Source organism: Pomacea canaliculata, linkage group LG2 (genome assembly GCF_003073045.1).
Source record: "Pomacea canaliculata isolate SZHN2017 linkage group LG2, ASM307304v1, whole genome shotgun sequence".
NCBI lineage: Eukaryota > Metazoa > Mollusca > Gastropoda > Architaenioglossa > Ampullariidae > Pomacea > Pomacea canaliculata.
Window position 1 is genome coordinate 7,560,751 of NC_037591.1, and position 18,738 is coordinate 7,579,488.

The 18,738-nt window shown below is 41.2% G+C and overlaps 1 protein-coding gene across 1 annotated transcript; it reads left to right on the forward strand.

Annotated features, from left to right (window-relative positions):
• Positions 1-10,082: 10,082 nt before the first annotated feature.
• On the forward strand, positions 10,083-18,667 carry LOC112557574 (contactin-like). Its single transcript, XM_025227519.1, has 14 exons — positions 10,083-10,218; positions 10,584-10,874; positions 11,134-11,300; positions 11,455-11,581; positions 12,045-12,200; positions 12,517-12,660; positions 13,524-13,618; positions 13,885-13,983; positions 14,390-14,495; positions 14,690-14,811; positions 15,194-15,380; positions 16,395-16,510; positions 16,859-17,039; positions 17,672-18,667. Exons 1-14 carry the CDS (start codon positions 10,152-10,154, stop codon positions 17,785-17,787), a joined length of 1,974 nt encoding a protein of 657 aa, XP_025083304.1. The 5' UTR covers positions 10,083-10,151; the 3' UTR covers positions 17,788-18,667.
• The last annotated feature ends 71 nt before the right edge of the window (positions 18,668-18,738 follow it).

The following is an 18,738-nucleotide window of genomic DNA, read 5'->3' on the forward strand; positions in this document are numbered from 1 at the left end:
CTAGCCGTTAAAATACCTGCTCAGTTTTAGAAGACAAAGCAACTGTTTTAAAGACTAGTTAGCTAGTAAGTGTTAATACTTTTAATATTTAAGGAGATTAGAAGGTTTTGTAAAAATGACAGAAAAATAGAAATGTTTAGCATATTTTAGCTGAATCGTAATAGTTCATAGAACAAAGTTATACAGTACTAATATTGTCATTTTACCTGCTGACTAAAAACTTTATGAGCTTTTCTCACAAACTTCATTATTGTCAGTCAATTTGAGACGCTAGTCACTCTCATTGACACTGATGTTTCTGCCTTGTCAAATGCTATTTGCCAATAAACTCGATTATTATACTGTATGGTAGTGTTACGACTGTAGCGGTAACTTGGCTCGTTTAAAGATCTGAAAATCTGCGGTGTCACACTTTCCTGTACAAAGTCACTTCAGTCATCCGTTGAACAGAGGATAGAACATGTATACAGCGGCTCACACTGTAATATTTCTCAGTATTATTTCAATGTTCAACAACTCAACGTTATAACCACATAATCAGCGGACTGCCACACAGGCTACTTACATTCTCTTACTTCCAACTCAGAAAAAATCGAATAACGACCACCTAGGTCTACCCCAGTTTTTTTTTTTTTTATAGATCCCTTCTAAAATGCTAAAAATAAAAAATAAAAAAAAAATATTAAAAAATATATAAAAAATTAAGACGCAGTACGCCCTGACCTTGACATCGCCACTTCCGTCAAACTAAGAATACTCAATTTGGTAACAGAGTCGACTAGCGACAGGATGCAGGTGCGCGGATGTGGTTGGGAGGGGTGGAGGATGAAGAGGCGAGGGGGAGAATGAGAGGAGACAGCTAGCGCCAGCCGACGATTCTTGAGAGCATAGGACTGACAAGTAACTTGAGCAAATAAAGCCGTTTTTATGAACCCTCGCTACTATGCCACTTTTGCTCGGTCCCGGTAGGTGGCATAGTAGCGAGATTTGACTGTATACAGCACCATATATGACAGCTTCCTTGAAGACAACTAGCGCACAATAAGAAAGATTCCGAGGTGGCTTTGGGGGACAGATAGTGGGTAGATAGTATCTCCTTTTTACCGGGGGCTTTGTCGGCAAAGAGCAAAAGAAGGTCGGAGGCCGATATGTTATTACAGGGCGATGCTGGTACATCGCCGGAGGTCGTGCGATCGTCCCACACCTTTAGTTACAGTAGTCCGAGTCCTCCCGGTGACATAACTCTCCTCCCTACCTCTATCCGGGCCATCCACCCACCGTGCGAACACTGTCTCTACACTTAAATTACCTTTCTCATGCTAGCCTCCTCTTTATCATCCTCCTCCAGCTCCAAACTTTCCTCGACACCACCGTGATCAATTTATAAACCTAATATTTGCGGGACAGCAGTTTTTAAAATGTTTTGCAATAATGTGTTCTATTTTGCTGGCTGCGATAGTATTACAGGATAAAATAGTCTCATTGTATCAAGGATCTACTGTGTAGACTAATGTAGTTGTTTGTTTGGTGATGGAGATACTGTTAAAAAGAGTCTCAGTGTTGCTTAGTAACTACGAAAAAAAGCAGCCTTAATGTCTCTTGCTTACAGGCTGCAGCGCCAGGGGCGGGCCCCCACCATGTCGGTTCACAGAGTGCACACATCAGTAACATACCTGCCTGATCTCCACTGTTAAGTCCGATTTGCTTGCAGGGCCCGCCCCCTCCTCCACCCCACCCTTCCCCGTAGTGGCACCTGTAGCCAGCAATCTCATGGCACAAACGGTCTTCATGGCGGTTCACACGCGATAAAATCTTTGGTGTCCAGCAGCCGTCGCCTCTTGGCTTGTCCAGCGAGAATATGATACCCGCTGACTACACTTCTCACGACAGGCCCCAGGACCCCGAAATTGTATTCTACAGACTTGAAACTCAACTTCTGCATGTGTAATGCTTGGGTGTTCTGTCCTTAGACCTTTCTTTAAAAGAAAAAGAAAAGGAGAAGAAGAAAAAAAATCCACTGACCAAGGCCGGGCCCCCTTGACAGCCGCGGGCCCGGGTACACTAGACCCCCCTGTCCCCCCCTCTCGTCAGGCCTGATTCAAACATTAAACAGCTCTCCGGCTATGAAATATTTCTCAACGTGCAAGAGACATAAATTGAACCTGCAATGCCAACAACTGTACTGAAATCATTAAATTCCTCACACCCCTCTATATTAACATCATTAAATGCCACACATCATTAAATGACAGTTTTCTATGCAGCAAGAAAGCTTTGTGACTCCTTTTAAAACAAAAATAAAATCACTCAAGTAGAATTTGACAGAAGGTAAACTCTGCTCCATAACGACAGATGTTGCTGGTCTCGGCCATCCGACAGACAAAGAAACCCTCCATGCCTATATCACTTGGGAGGCAACAGGCGGTCAAAATGTGTTGCTGGGTGCACGAAACGCATCCTCCTCCTCCTCTCCTCCTCTCCTCCTCCTCCTCCTCCTCCTCCTCCTCACCACCTCCTCCTCACCTCCTCCTCCTCCTCATCATCATCATCATGTAGAGGAGGTCGCTTCTCGATTGTTCCTTCTCTCGAGTCCCTAGCAGCATCGAAAGCCGAAAATTCAAGGGTCCCATAAAGTTTACCGAGATAAGACTTCGTAAGCAGGGTTCTATCTGTATTACTTTCTTATTTTTCTTGCTGTTGGCTGTCCGAACTCTTGCTCAAATTCCAGCTATCCCAGATACATGCATATACAAAATAGTATATGAACTTCATACAGTAGTACATCAGTATATACCGTAAAACACAAGGTGTATACACATGCATAGAAGTATGTGTACTACATATACACAGCAGTACACTAGTGTGTATATATAATAGGGTTTTAGTATATAATAATATTAATATAATAGTATATTTTAGTATACATAATAATTAATACATATATAGTAGTACCTTAGTACACATATATAGTATGGCGGTGTGGGCAGGAAGGGGTGGAATTACTGCTTGGATTCTCACTCCATGAGCACGTGACATTGTAAAATCGGGGGTAACTTCCTTTTTTTGTCGCTTTGAGGCTGAAGAAAAAACTTGTCCAGTGTCTGTCGCTTCTGCCTTTTTTGTAAAACTCTTTGGTAATACGACATCACATTATCATTGAACATGTTAAGGCTCCTATTGCCGATAACACTGCTAGGGAAAGACTTTTCTACAGACTTTTCTTTGGAGCCATGATTGAGGAATATCTTATTAAAATAAAGTAAAAAATTCACTAAATAAAAAGGATGCACACAGATAAGGAGCGACCGATCGTAACTGTGTCTCGAGATCGAATGATGACATGCTGGTCGGTCACGTGTGGTTCACGTGGCTGTTCATTATCCGAAATTTTGTTCGCTATCCGAGACAAATTTTTAACGAAAGTTTTGTTCGTTATCCGAAATATTCGCTATCCGAGGCGTTCGTTAACCGAGGTTCCACTGTATATGTGTGTTGTTTTGTCTGCTACACAAATGATTGTCCCTTGGTGCTCTTCGTTCGTTGTCATGACTGTCACCACCTCGCGTGACCTGTGGTTTTGTTGGCTTGTTTTTGTTTTTTTTTACTTTGTCATAGCATCAGGATAATCATTATTTTAACATGTGTTTTCTCCCCTTATGAACATCTGCATTTTCTCCCACTTTTCTCACTCGTCCCTCTTCTTTTGTTTTCATTATCTTCTTTTCTTGTTTTTCTTTTCTTTCTTTATTCTCCCTTTTCTCTCTTTGTTTATTTTTCTCTGTCTTCGCATCTTTTATTTCTTTATTTATATATTCAGTCGTTCATTATTTATTTATTTATTTTCTACTACTCCTCCTCCTCCTTTTCTTCTGCTTCTTCTTTCCTGTTTCCTAATTCATCAAAAGGCTTTAGTGACATTTACTTTCAAGTCTGGAAGGAAACATAATCACAGGTGGAGCTATATATAGCGTTAATCTATGGTTTCATTAGTAGGGAAGTGCTATATGAGATTATAATTACAAAAAAGTCAAATTAAAATGACAAGTTCGGGTAAGATAAGGAGCCAAACAAAAATATACCATTGAAAATGGATGCTCTAAAGAAGTTGTGAAGTCTGGGTTATGACAGAGTTATGACAGAGTTATGGCAGCTGGGTGGAAAACGATCTCTGGTCAGGTCCCAGAATGCAAGTAATGTAACACCTGGAATTTAGAAATGAAGTTGTCAGATCTTATTCTGTGCAATGACAGCAAGATGGCGCCTACGTGCTCAGCGTTAACACTGAAGCGGAGCACGAGTTCGTCTCCGAGTGGCTGACCCGTCACGAGCTCAACAGGTGAGGAACAGGTGTGATTTGCGCATCAAAACAAACAGGTGTGACTTGCATGTCAAAACGAAGGAGTAAAGCATGACAGAATAATGCTCTATGCAAAATGCAATGCAGCGAACGACAACAACAACAACAACACAACAACAACAACAAAATACAGAAATTATGAGTTGTAATGGGTGGGCATTTTAATTAACGGAAATTAACTGCCGTGGCGGGTGAACCAGTTACAGGCCAGACTCCTAACAAGTATTAAGATCCTTCTTAATCAGACATATATGGATAAATGTTTTCTTGGAAAAGTGTTAATATAGCCACGTGACATGTGAAGACGCTTATGAGGTACAGACTGACCAGTCTAGAAATGTCAATGTTTCTGTATTTTTTATTTGTACCTTTGTTTGGTTTCTTTTTTCTTTTCTTTTTTTTTTTTTTTTTGCTTTAGCTTCATTCTCTGTTTTGTAGTTTCTCTTTTTTGTCTGTTTCTCTGTCTGTCTGTCTGTCTGTCTGTCTGTCTGTCTGTCTGTCTGTCTGTCTGTCTGTCTGTCTGTCTGTCTGTCTGTCTGTCTGTCTGTCTGTCCCGTAGATAAACGTCACGTTTGAGTCGTGTTCACCCATTGTAGGGGTCGACGCTGGTGGACTTCTGGTTCAGGCGGTGTGCCAGCGTTGCGCTGGGAGGGAGACGGAACTTCCTCCTCCCTCGATCCGACCGGCAAATGGGTCGAGACGACTGTGATCCACTCAGACACCATGTACGTCGTGTATGCATTTACCAGTAAGTCAATAATAATAATAGTAATAATAACAGCAGCAACAACAACAGGAAGACGGAGGAAAAGAAGGAGGTTTAAAATGTGTTGTTGTTGTTGTTTGTCCCAGCTATGACGAACACGTTCCTGTGGGCTCGGCAGTATTACAGCATGTTGTCTCCGTACATCTGTGAGATCAGCAAGCAGGAATCATTCCGTATCCACCAAGCCCAGAGAGACTTCAGTATGTACATCAGCTGACTGTGAGCTCGTTCACTGTGTGACATTAGACGTTCATAGTAACACTTGTGTTCATCACCACCTGGTCATGGACATGAGGAAATGGTCTCAAGTGTGGAGTGGCAGTCAAAGTGCATTATCATTACTCTTTGTATTCTTCTCTTTTCTCTACTTTTCTCCCTTGTTTTTCTCTGTTTTTTCTTTTTGTTCTTCTGATTTTGTTTGTGTTTTTATCTCTTTTTTTCGTTGTTTTCTTTTCTTCCTTGTGTGTGTGTTTTGTTTTTTTGTTTGTTTGTTTTTGTTTTTGTTTTTGTTTTTTTGCTTTCTTCTGTTTCACTCTTCTATTTCTTACTACTCTTTTTCTTTCTGTAGTTCGTTTCTTTTGATTACTTTTCTTTTTATTCCTCTTTTCTTCTCTCGACTCTCTTTTATTTCTTTTCCTTTTCTTTTTTTCTTTTTTTTTTTTTTTTTTTTTTTTTGTACGTTAGTCACTGCGTTCCTTTTGTTAATTTTTTTGCATTCGTTCTATTTTTGTTCTTTCTTCCATCAAACTTGATTTCATTCTTTCATTCTTTCCTTCTCTCACTTCTATTCTTCCATGTTTAATTTCCTTTCTCCTACTTTGTTTCGTTGGTTTTCGTTTCTCTTTCTCTCTTTCTTCTTCACCCGTATACCCGTGTCCTATTCATCTAGCCTATGGGACGAACCTCACCGACCCGGAGGTAGCTCCTAAAGGCCCTCGTTTCACCGTCATCCCGGAGCCTGTAGTCATAGTCGACCGCATGGAGTCGGCGTACTTGGAGTGTGATGCCGACAGTAACCCCCCTGCAACCTACACGTGGTGAGCACGTGGTCTCTGTGTCATCGTTAATGATTACCGTACTTTCATCATTCAAGTTTATGTTACCAGGGTTACCTGTTGCCTCAATGCATCCCTCATCCTTCTCCTTTAAGCAAAATTTCCCGCTCTCATTTAATTCCTGTCATATTTTGTATGTTGTTGATGATTACAGGGTATCTCCTCCTCTTGTCCCCTTTTCTTTGCTGCAGGTACAAGCTAAATAATAACTCACCAGCAACAAAGATCACCACCAGCATGGACACCCGCTACAGCCTGACCAACGGACGTTTCTCTTTCCAACACCCGCAAGAGAAGCTGGACGCCGGCCTGTACTACTGTGTCGCTCAGAATCAGTTTGGATCCATCAAAACACATCCTGTACGGGTGTCCTTTGGCTGTAAGTACCCGTATGTGGTTGTTGAAAATCAAGCACTAATAGCTGTAATTTGTCCCACTGTATTTTGTAAGATGAGTGTCTGCAGAAGTGCAAGCACTACAAACTACTTGTTGTCTCATTACTGATTATTACAGTTTTGGGCTTTAAGTAAAGCGCTACCCCTAATGCATATACCCCTCGGCTACCCTGCCTCCCAAATGTTCTGAGACAATATTAATTGAATAGTTTATATTACACGTTATATTACTGTGATTTAAATGGTTTCCTTGTTTTATTTTAGATATCGGTGACTTCTCAAACGACCCTCCTGGTGCAGTGCGTGTAAACCAGTACCAAGGAACTTACATCGACTGCAACCCACCCCGCTACAATCCTGGTCAGCTTGTTAACTGATTGTTTTTGTTGTTGTTGTTGTTGCTGTTTGTTGGGGGATTTTTTTGTCATGTTTGTTTTCTTGCTGCTTGATTTATATCTGATTTCTTCTATTATTTTCTTAACTGACCCAGAAGCCAAAAATGACCAGTCCTTTCATCAAACACACGAAAGATTGTATAATTCTCCTCCATTCTTTTATTTTGTTCAGACGCCAGTTACGCGTGGTTCAAGGGTCCAGGCGCTAATTTCCTGCGCACAGACCTGAACACCTACCAGTTCGTCTCCTACAACGGGCGGCTGTACTTCTCCGAGACTCAGTTGGCAGACGCCGGCAAGTACCATTGTGTCCGTCCACACTGGCTGTCCGCTTGGGAGAGCAGGCCTCCACGGTCCAGCCACCCAGTCGCACCAATCTGGGTGTCGAGCTTATCATACGTGGCGACAGTAAGTTCTTGATGCTTAGAGGTCTGCAAGAATGCCTTTTCACCCCGAAAATGAGTCAACGAGTACCCGACTACCCACTTCTTCCTACTTGAAATGATCTGCTAACATGGCCGTCTGCATAAATCAGGAAAGTAGATTGCTACTCGGTAATAATTTTAAAAAAAAAAAACAACTCTTTTTTGCTCTTGTTGACCTTTAAGTTTTATATACTTCGTCCAGTCCTATCTATCCCCTCTCCTAAAATATTATTATATGAGAGTCTGTTGGGTAGAGCAGATATGAATGCGTTGTGGTATTGTTGTTTTGTTACTGTACTTTCATATGTACTGCTGCATCTAATTGCCTTTTGTGATAGATAGTCTTATCTTAATAAGGTATATTTACAGCTTTTTTAGGTTTTATAGCATTGTAACATTTTTTATTTTGAATTTTAATTATTTTAATGTGTTAATCAATTTTTTGGAACTTTTTTCTCGTCACTGTTTAATTTTTAGCTCTGTTTTTTTAAATTAATTTGACTTTTCCTTCAGCTGCCACGGACTTTGGTCCCCACATTCACAACGATTTTCCAGCTGTCTTTCCTACACCTGCTCTGCGAGGCGAGAAGCTGCGTCTGGAGTGCTTGGCTTACGGCAGGTAGGTGGACGCCCCACGTGACCAGTCGTCGCTCCAGATCTGTCTCATCACTGTCTTCTCATAATGCATCACTATTGCACCTCAATCTTTCTTACTTGCCGACATAGTCTTGAGAGTTCGGACATTATGTCAAAACTAGAGGAAACGCCGATGGCCACAATTGCAGCCTCTGAAAATAAATAAATTTATTACTAGGTAACTGTTTTCTATCGACAGAATGCCCCTAAAATATTCATGGAGCCGAGACAACGGTCCTATCCCTGAAAAGGCTTCCTACACGGAGGATAACAAAGTTCTCATCATCCCGGATGCTCAGCTGGAGGACTCAGGGCAACTACACGTGCAACGTGCAGCGGAGCAACAAGGCGCAGGCCAACAAAACTCTCAGCGTGCAAGTGGAAGGTGAGCATGCCGCGACCCCTGGGGTCCACTGCCTGACTAAGGTTACCCCAGGTTAACAATGGACTGGAAGCAGAGGGATTTCATTTCAGGCAATCTTGCATTTTCATCTTTTTTTCATTTTGACTTAACCCGTTTCAAGACATTTTTTCACGTTTGCAAAAAGTCTTAAACTTCATTTCTTCCCTGAAGAATTCTGTTGTGCAGTCCCTTAACACAAAACTAATTATTTTCTGGTATTCGCTAACATCATGTAATTTTGTTTCCAGAAAGATAGGTATATTGTATTGCTATTCACAGAAAAATTCCCATTGTGTAACTTAAATCGCACAGAGACACTGATATTTATATGTAACTTTTTTTTTTACTTTGAAAATTTTATTTTTTGAACTCTTATCAACTCATATACGAACAAAAGCTAAGTTGGAACGAACTGTATCTTTCCGACAGATTCAGCAAAGCTAGCATAAACAAAATAAATTTAAGTGTTATGGAAACAAAATTCCAGAAAATTCGAAATCTTATGGCATTCCACCAAAACAGATGCACCCGAAATTCCGTCTAAATTACTTCAAATGGAGATCAGATGAACACAATCTGGATAGTTCTTCCTCCCTTCGACCCAGTTCCTTTGCATTTTTACCATCGTAAAATAAAACATCCGTCTCCGGGGAATGACTCTTTCTAATTATTGTCTTTGCCAAACTTGTTAAAAATCATTAACCTGGAGGAAATTTTATCTGACACAACGTCCCGGGGGCAGTCCGGTTCAGGGTAATGAGCCAATCCTGCCTGTCCTATAAACAACAAGTCGCATCTGTTGGACGTGGTGAGGTTGTTGATGTCGCTATCGCCTTTCCCACGCTTACAGTGTGTCGGAGGTGGCGCTGTTGTGTAAAGTTGCATCCCTTCTTCTCGCCTTCAGTTTTGTTTCTCCGCTATTTGATCCTCTTTCTTCTGCTGACACCTGCCCTTGTTCTGCTTTGTCGGGTTTATTTTTCTTTTGTCTGCTTTGTTTCTTGCCTTTTGTAGTTTCTCGTTGTTGTTCTTGTTGTTTTGTTTAGTTTAGTTTTGTTTGTTTTGTATTGTTTTTGTTTAGGTTTTGTTTTGTTTGTTTGTTTTTTGTTTGTCTTTTTAAGCTTTAAGCTTCCTCTGTCATCTCGACTATTGTTTGTTTGCTTGCTTGAACGTGTAAATGCGTGTTATTTTCCGTTTCTTTATCTGTTTCCTTTCTATTATTCCCTCATCTGATTGTTATTATTTTTTATTGTCTTTTATTTGTATTTATTGGTAATGATAATGCCTTTCACATTTTTTCAAATAAAACTTACAATTAAACCGTGTAGCATACGCCAGAAACAAATCCAGTCTTCGCTCCCTACATCCAAAAACATCTCATACCACTAACCTTATTAAATTACCAGGACAAAGGTTAAGTTAAACACTATTTATTAATAGTATCTGATCCAGCATCTTTCTTTAACATCACGATTTCTTGCTCCTTTTCCTCCCCAACCCCCATTTCCCTCACACAGCGGCACCATTCTTCATGTTCCCTCTTCGAGATCAACATGTCGACATCAACACCCAAGTCTCCATGCGCTGTGAGGCGGGAGGTGTGCCCCGCCCGACCTACTCCTGGTTCAAGGACGGTCAACCCTTGACTCTCAGCCTGGCGACGTCGAGGTCACGGTCAACGTCGTGGTTATCAGGCACGCGGACCCGTTACGTCACAGTGGCATGTACGAATGCCAAGCTAGCAACATGTACGGGACTCGTCTGTCGTCTGCTCAGCTCAGGATCCTATGTGAGTTGGCATGTGAAGCGAGTAGACAAGTGTCCCCTTTCAAGGTTTGCCATCGTTACCTTGCACTCTGCAGTAAATACATAAAATCCATAAGGACCCGAAATTACAGATTTTCAAAAGAAAAGAACAACCAGCCAGCCAGCCAGACGGAAAGAAAAAAAAAACCACAATCTTAGAATATTCCCTTCTCCCCTCACACTGCGTTCCAAACGTTTGGTTTCTACAAATCACCTAAACTGAAAATGCCAAAAAAAAAAAATACAATTCCATTCATATTGCCATTTACAGTCAATCACAATAACAAATAGCGCAACAACAGTTTATTTTATTTATAGTTTAATTGAGTCAATCTCTTGATCTACCAGCATTCGCTCCATACTTCGAAAAAAGGCCTGTTGACGATTCTCAAATGGCAACAGTAGGTGGGAACACCACCATCATCTGTCAACCGGAAGCGTCCCCTTTACCGGAAATCACGTGGTTTCACAACGGCGCTCCCATGAATCTTGAGCGTGGAGCGGAAGGCCGCGTCATGCTTCTGGAGAACGGGAACCTGGTGATCACTGCGATCCAGGTGTCTGACCAGGGTCACTACACGTGCACCGCGGAGAATGTCGAGGGCAAGGCGTCCAGCACCGGGTATCTCAATGTTGTGAGTAAGTAGCTTCTAAACTCACCTTCGTGTCGGTGGTCATATAGTTCTTGACGATGAAGACTGAAAAATAAATAAGTAAATGGGTTTTTGTCCTCGTCATCTGACTTTCGCTTTAGTGACCCTTAACAAAAAGATTTCAACACAAAGATAATGTTTGTTTGTTGTTGTTTTTTTTCTTCATCAATCTGTCGCCTTTGTGGCTGAATGTTCTGCGCACTTTAGAAGTCGGCTCTCAGTGTCCCTCCTTCTGTCGTCTGCAGCCCAGACAACGATAACGGTGCCGCCCCACGACACCCACGTGGACGTCAACAACACGGCCTTCCTGCAGTGTCAAGCATCCTTCGACCCCAAACATCACGATGTGGTCTACTTCTGGGCTTTTAACGGCTTCCCCATCGACACTGACCATGACCCAACCTTCCGAATGGTAAGCTTGAGGAGGAGTGAACAAACAGATTTTCAGATACAAGTCGTTTTGATTGTAAAAAAAAAATAAATAAATAAAGGCGACATTTGTTGTTTGAGGTTAGGATGGAAGGTTTTGACTGCCACCCGAGCCTTACTTCTGCTTCTGTCTGCAGTCGCTCCTTCATGGTGCCGTGGGGCTCTACGTCATCAACACGCAGTTCGAACACGACGGGGAGTACACGTGCACAGCCATCAGTGTCGACGACAGCGCCTCCGCCTCCGCCTACCTGACTGTTCAAGGTCTCGTTATTTGTCTCAACGTTGTCACGTGGTTAGCTAGGTGGCCAATGGCGTGTCTTTGAACGCTCGCTTGCTCTCATTCATTTGTAACAGTTAGATGGTGGTAGATGATGGTGATCCTTATTAAATCTGGAATTGGGAACGTATAAAAATTAACTCCATCAGTGTATCCCTGTTTCCCCTTTCTTTTCTCTATCATTGCCGCTCTCTATTGATGTTATATTTTATTTTGTACAAGTTTGATAACTTAGTTTATTTTTCCCCTGTATAGAGCAACGATATGTTTGCTCATGCTTTATTCTCGTAATAAAGAATTGTCACTGTCACTAAAAACACAGCTGCACATATGTGCTCTCTCTCTCACACACACATTTACACACGTATTCCTGTATATATGTGTATGCAAACTGGTCACACTACCGTACGACCGTAAGCTTTTATTTATTGTTTTCATCGCGCGCAGGGCCTCCTAGTGAACCTGCAGGGATGCATGGCTACATGAAAAACATGGAGGTCCATCTTCTTTGGACACCTGGCAGTAACCACGGAGCAGACATTCTCTTCTACAATATAGAGTACATGTCGCTGATTAACCCTGAATGGCGCACTGTGTACACTAGTAAGTACGTGTCCGTTGTTACGTCGTCGTCGTCGTTCTCCTCCTCCTCCTCCTCCTCATCATCATTTGAGAGGAGTGCTAAGCTTTTGTATGTCGTAAATCAAACATGAAAGGCTTTTTTTTTTATTTTTTTATTTTTTTTTTTGGTAACACCAATCCCTCTACACTCATGCGCGCCCTTTTTTCTGCATAGATTTATCGATCGATCGACCTATCTGCCTGCCTGTCTGCTTATTCCTTTGCTTGTTCCGGGTTTTTATTTTCACCTGTTAGTCCATAAGCAGATTCTGCCAGTCCTACTCCTTTCTGTCTACAGAGCTGTGGGCTACAGAAATTATAGACGTGGACTACCCAGACAAGTGCAGTTACTCCATCTCCGATCTCTCACCGGGGTCATCCTACTCCTTCCGGGTCACGGCAGTCAACCGGTATGGACCTGGTGTGCCAAGCCAGCCTTCACGTAAGAAGAATCATCATCAATCGTCCATCATCAATCAATTAATCATCATCATCAATCATCATCATCAATCATGACAAACAACGGTAAAGATGACAGCAACGATGTTCATTACAATGGTGACGATGTTTGTATAATTATTGTGATGAGAAAAAAAGGCTTTAATAATGTCTTGATTTTAATGGTAAAGACCGTGGGGATGACCATGATGACAATGTCATAGCTGAGGTTGGGAAAGACGATGCCTTTTGCATTGATTTCGTGTTTAATTTTTAAAATTAAAATCAGCTTTATTGATGTCGTGTAGTACTTGCATTTTTCCCTTTTTACGTCTGTTTCTATTTTCACCTGCATTTCCAGTTTTCACTACTTTGAGGATTTGTTGCTACATGCAGTCAGTAATTTTCGTGTTACATTGTCATTATTGTCATGATAGCAACACAACTGGTCGTTCGTTGTTCTTTCATTTCACAAGACAATACCATCCTCATGTTTCCATCTTTGTATTTTGTGTCCTTTTTTTAAACAGCAGATTGAGCTCTCTGCTCAGCAGGGAAATTATTATTATTTTTTATTTATTTATTTATTTTTTTTTTTTGGTCGCGTAAACATGAGGGAGGGTTAAAGACATTCGGTCAAATATCCGTACAGCACGATCATAGCAGATTAATTTGTCAAACTTTGGCATATATTTGGCAGCATATGCCAGTCCTTAAAGCAATCAATGATAATAAAGTTGATTTATATAGCGCTTCACTCTACAGTTAAAGGCAGGATCAAAGCGCTTTACAAAATAAATAAAAATAACAAGAAACGGACCTTTGCCTTTATCTTCACAAAAAGAGCATCCTCGTGTTTGTGTTCAGATGTCATCAAGATACCTGATGCGCCACCAAGAAAGGCCCCCGAGGAAATTGCGATCACATTCAGCACAGCTGGAACTCTGGCGTTTATGTGGACCGTACGTGTCATCTTCTTGATGATGATGATAATGATTGTTGTAATTATAATAATAATTATTATTATAAAGCGCCTTGTCAAATATGTGACTTCGTTTAGCAACGTTTTCCATGTGCCGTTAAAATAAGTCTGTCAATAAAGGTTCCTCACCCCTGCTCTGATGGAGGCCTATACAGTATAAGTTTTAGGAGCCGAAGATCGAGTAAAATAGTTTTGAAGTAAATTTGTAAACAAATGTTATAAATATGTTATGGATTTCTGTACAAGGAACTGAGTCGGGAGGATCTGACCGGAAATGGAGTGGGCTATAAGATGTACTGGCGGAAAAAGTCTGAAGACATTGTAAGAGATGGTCTTTGGCAGACGGTGAGTTGCGGGGATCCATCACAAGAAGCCTTTCAAACTAAGCACATCTCCGCGAGATGTTCATCACTTAAAGGGTTAATGCACTGGTAGGGGGAGATGTTAAATATGGTGCAAAATTTTTTCACGCAGCAGGTGAAAACAATGAGAGCTTGCTGTTCCCATGTAGACAATACAGGGAGTGACTGATAGACTAACGGACGTTATAATGAAAAAATACACGCATGTCATCTGTGAAACACTCATAAAAGATCTTACTATGTAAGGTTGTCCACGTGTCAAATGGATGTGACTGGTTGCTGAGAATAGTTTTAACTGTGTATGTTAACAACAAAAAACAAACAAAAACAACGAAATGTATTCCAGGACAGGGTGTACGGCCGGGTTAACAGTTACTACACCTTTGTAGGGGGCGAGAACTTCTACACGCCGTACGAGGTCAAAGTCGGCCGCCTTCAACGCCTTGGGGGACGGTCCCAACTCAACAGTCTTTGTCATCATGTCGGCGGAGGATTGTTAGTAATGAGTGCTTTTTTTCCCTTTCTAAATGCGGATGAGAAAATGAGAGGGGAAGGAGTTGCTATCCTTACAATACGGTTGTTTTCATTAACACAAGATTGCTTTATTTGCTGTGTTGTTGTAATATGCTTGCTGTCCCTACAGGATACCTTGTCAGCTTTGTTCTCATTCATTTTTGTGCTTGCTTCAGTACCCATAGCGGCACCAAGCAGCGTGCACGGAGTGCCTTATAATGGAACAGCCATCATGGTCGATTGGAACCCTATGGACAAAAGCCGAAAAGCTATCAGGGGCAAAATTATGGGCTATCAGGTACACTTCGACCATCTAGTCCTGTCTTTCTTGGCAGTGTGTGGATGGGTGATAAGAACTTATAGAACTGAACCTATATTTTATGTCAACATTTCTTAAATGTTTTCATAAGTGATTAATATTAATACTGTTGAATTAATAGGACTATAACATAATATGGAGGCTATAACATGAAGTGAAAGAAGAAAATTATGGTTGGACGAAGAGCGAAAAATAAAAGTAAGTTAAGTGAAAAGTTAATGAAAATGAGAAGGAAGCATAAAGGTATTAGAGGACGGAAACATAGAGACCACACGCGGGCGTGAAAAACACAGATTTTGACTTGCTTTCCATGCACACACTGAAAAGCACGACACAGCTAAATTGTTGCCACTGTATGCAGATCAACTACTGGTGGGAGAAGGACCCCGGGATGCTGATGTCCAGTAACGTATGGTGTGAAGATTGTGTGTCGTCACTGGTCATCGGCCTTCTGCCGGACGAGAGCTACTGGGTCAACATACAGGTCTTCAATGTCGCCGGGCTGGGGCCAAAAAGCGAGGACTACTTCATTGCCACTCCGCTCTGGCGTGAGTCATCTTTTTGAGTCTCAGACATTGTAGTTGCTGCCTCTTGGCTCTTGGCACACATTTCTAATGGAGTGGTGGGGTGCGTCACGTGACCCAGCAATGCAGCCAGACCAACCACTTCCGACTTTGTTTGCGTATGCGCTGTGGCTGGTCTTCCCCACAAAACGATATCAAATCTGTAAATGCATATATATATAGTTTTTAATATTCAGTCAAATTAAGTATATGTTGGGAATCTGGCTGAGACATTAACCACATAAAAACGTATCCATGTACAATTCTGACGTCAGTTTTGGCCTTCTTTGTGTATGGAGATGTTTGTAGGCGAGAATACAAAGGGTAAGGTTAGTCCCCCAGATTTACAGAAGAATTTTGCACTGAACTTCACCCCGTCATTTAAAAAACCACTTTGCCCCTACCAGCCTACCTTAATTCTTTAAAGCTCGATGCAAAGTAGGCAGGTTCATTATCGCGCGTTCGCAAGCCACACATGGGCGTGCATGTGGTTACATGCCAAGCAGGGTTTTACAGAAAATGCAGGGGAAGGGGGGATATGTTATCCATTTATCCGGGGCCGTTGATGCGAGGACTTATCTTTGTGCCGAAAGCAAACAAACAACAACAGAAACCCAACAGCATATAAATTAAAACTTTATTTCCTGCTGCGGGAATCTCCAGGAGTCATGTATAACTCTTAGTGCATTAAGATGCTTGTATCTCAGTGGAAGGGAATGGTGCGGGTAGTGAATGAGTTAGTAAATATGCACAATAAAGCACGATGGTATATGTCCATAAATAAGGACATATAGTCATAAGTCAGCTTATAAGGGCAGAAATAAGTACACAATACAAATATACAAAGGCAGTTGAGAGTGGAGGGAGAGGGAGATATGGCTTAGTCTGATAAGTTTATGTGACTTTTCACACACTGGGATCAAAATTCATTGGCTAAACAGCACAAACTAGACATCCGTATTGTTTCGTTAACGACGTGTCTTTGATGACTTGTTGCAGCTCCCTTGAAATACCCGGAATACGTGTCAGTAAGTTCTCTCGGTCCCCACAGCGTCTTTGTGCAGTGGAGGGGGGTGCGCATTGGACCCAAGGAGGAGGGGCTCTTTGGTTACAAGGTGAACAGCACTGTTACGTGGTAACACGCACACATCTCTCTCTCTCTGTTTCTTTTTTCCTCTCTTCTTCGGGAAGTGGAAAGCCAAGTGGTGACAGCACCTTGACCTGTTAACGAAGCATATAGTTCTCCCACCCACCAACTATTCCCCTTACAGGACTATAGAAGGAAAAGGCAGTGAGGGAGCGAAAAACGAGTACCAACTAAAAAGCTGGTCCCAAGAAAATTGGGGTCTCGAACTTCTCACTTCCCAGTTACCAAAATGTCAAGGTCTAATCTTGTTCTTATTTATTTTATGCTGGACTGTGCCCAGCTTCTGACCTCCCCACGCTGACTTCTGCTCTCGCAGTTGTGGTGGTGGAAGGCGACGGAGAACATTCGATCTGCCAACATCAGTGTTGTCAATGGTTACCGCCAGAACACGGCTGTCATCGAAGGAATCCAGGAGGGCATTGTCTACGTTCTGCGAGTCTTGGGCTTCAGTTACGCTGGGGACGGCAAGAAAGCTCCGCCGGTCTTCTTTACCCTGGGTAAGAACGACGATGTAGAAATAACAGATGTCTTCTTATCCTTCCATCTTTTTTTAAGCCAGTTTTCTGTTTGTTCTTTCTGTGAATGTATTATGTACGGTAGAATAGTTGCAACAACATAGATTTAATTGGTACAGAAATGAAAGCTGTAAAAGGATTCGGAATGAACAATTAAGTTTGGCCTTCTACATCCTTGGGTGAGCTGTCAAAAATTGTTATTCCATCTGAATAAATGAGCGTTTTGTCATGTACTCGACCACCGAGCAAATTCTCTCCCTTTCCCACTACTAAAAATGTTGTGGTGTTCATGATGGTGATAGAGGCAGGAGCCAAAACTGCAGCCACAACTCATACACCAATCTTTGTTCTACTGCCAATCATGGAATGATCTACATATTCCTGCCTAATTTGGTGGATATCGAACAAACTGTGGATTTAATTAGGGTTCCACTGCCTCATGCCATATGTGCACAAAAACACACAGCTTTGATTATTTAAAGATTTACAAGTTCACTTTTTCTTAAATACCTTGTTGGGGTTTTTCCTCCTTTACTATTGTGCTGCACTGTTGTGAATAGGTTCTATTGTGAGGGTCAGGTTTGGAATAAACTTCTTTTTGTTTTGTTTTACAGAGGGAATGGTAATATATAACCCACTGACCACAGAAATAATTGCTGGATCCAGTCATGTGACAGGTTCATGGTGGATTTTTCTGCTAATGTACCTTACAACCTGGCTGATATCCTGAGGCAACCAAGGAACTGAAACATTAAGGAAATTTGGTGGGTCTCATCGCAGGACAGGAATTTTTTTTAGCAGTTTGTTGGATATGTTATAGAAGGAAATTTTGTGGCTGTACAAAAACTGGTTTGATCTTACTTGAGTTGGTCTTGTTTATCCAGTTAATCCAGCTACATAGATTTAATAACAATCACAACTGCTAGCTTTGACAACATGTGCACGTGGAAAGCTGAAACAAAGTGCTTAACTATTGACAATACATATCTGGTATGTATGTCTGAAGATTTTCTGTTTTACTGTAAACTTTGGCAATGTTATGTTCACAATGCAGTGTTCTCTCTAAAATATAATAAACTGTGCATAGCTTAAAAAAAAAGTGTGCATGAAAAGCTTATGTACATATCACTCGGATGTTCTGTGTTGGGTGGTGCAGTGTAGTGAACTGATATTCAGTCAAAGATCAAAGATTATGCAACTTATATATAATCACTGATACTATTTTGAGATAGAGCATGGTGTGCAACGTATCATTTTACATTAACTACTTGTTATTTTATGAAACAAAAACTTTCAGCTTATGCATTTTTATTAATAGTGAAACAATAGAGAATTAAGTAACACTATTGTTATCAAGTGTTTGTAAAGCCAAAGATTAAAAATTAAATCAATAGACTCCACAAACCCCTCAACTTTGTACAGCAAAATAAATTCTTCTTATAAGCAAACAATCTTCATTTATGACACATCATTTAAGAAGTTTTATTCAGCTTGGTCTATGTGTATTTTGTTATTCCATACACAGCTTTTCACAACAATTCATATTGGTTTGTATTATTCTTTCTGCTGTCATCATGAAGAGAACAACATTAAACTGAATTTTCATGATGGTTTTTGCTTTTTTTTTTTCTTTCAAATTTTAAGGTTAATCCAAGTGCAAAATTCTTTGTGGAAACAGTGT

What these genes read in the sequence shown, in the direction of transcription:
- LOC112557574 (XM_025227519.1), top strand. Translation starts at nt 10,152, where the DNA reads ATGTACGAATGCCAAGCTAGCAACATGTACGGGACTCGTCTGTCGTCT. An exon ending in CGCCTACCTGACTGTTCAAG is followed by an intron (nt 11,582 to 12,044) that starts GTCTCGTTATTT and finishes CATCGCGCGCAG; the next exon opens with GGCCTCCTAGTGAACCTGCA. An exon ending in GCCGGTCTTCTTTACCCTGG is followed by an intron (nt 17,040 to 17,671) that starts GTAAGAACGACG and finishes TTTGTTTTACAG; the next exon opens with AGGGAATGGTAATATATAAC.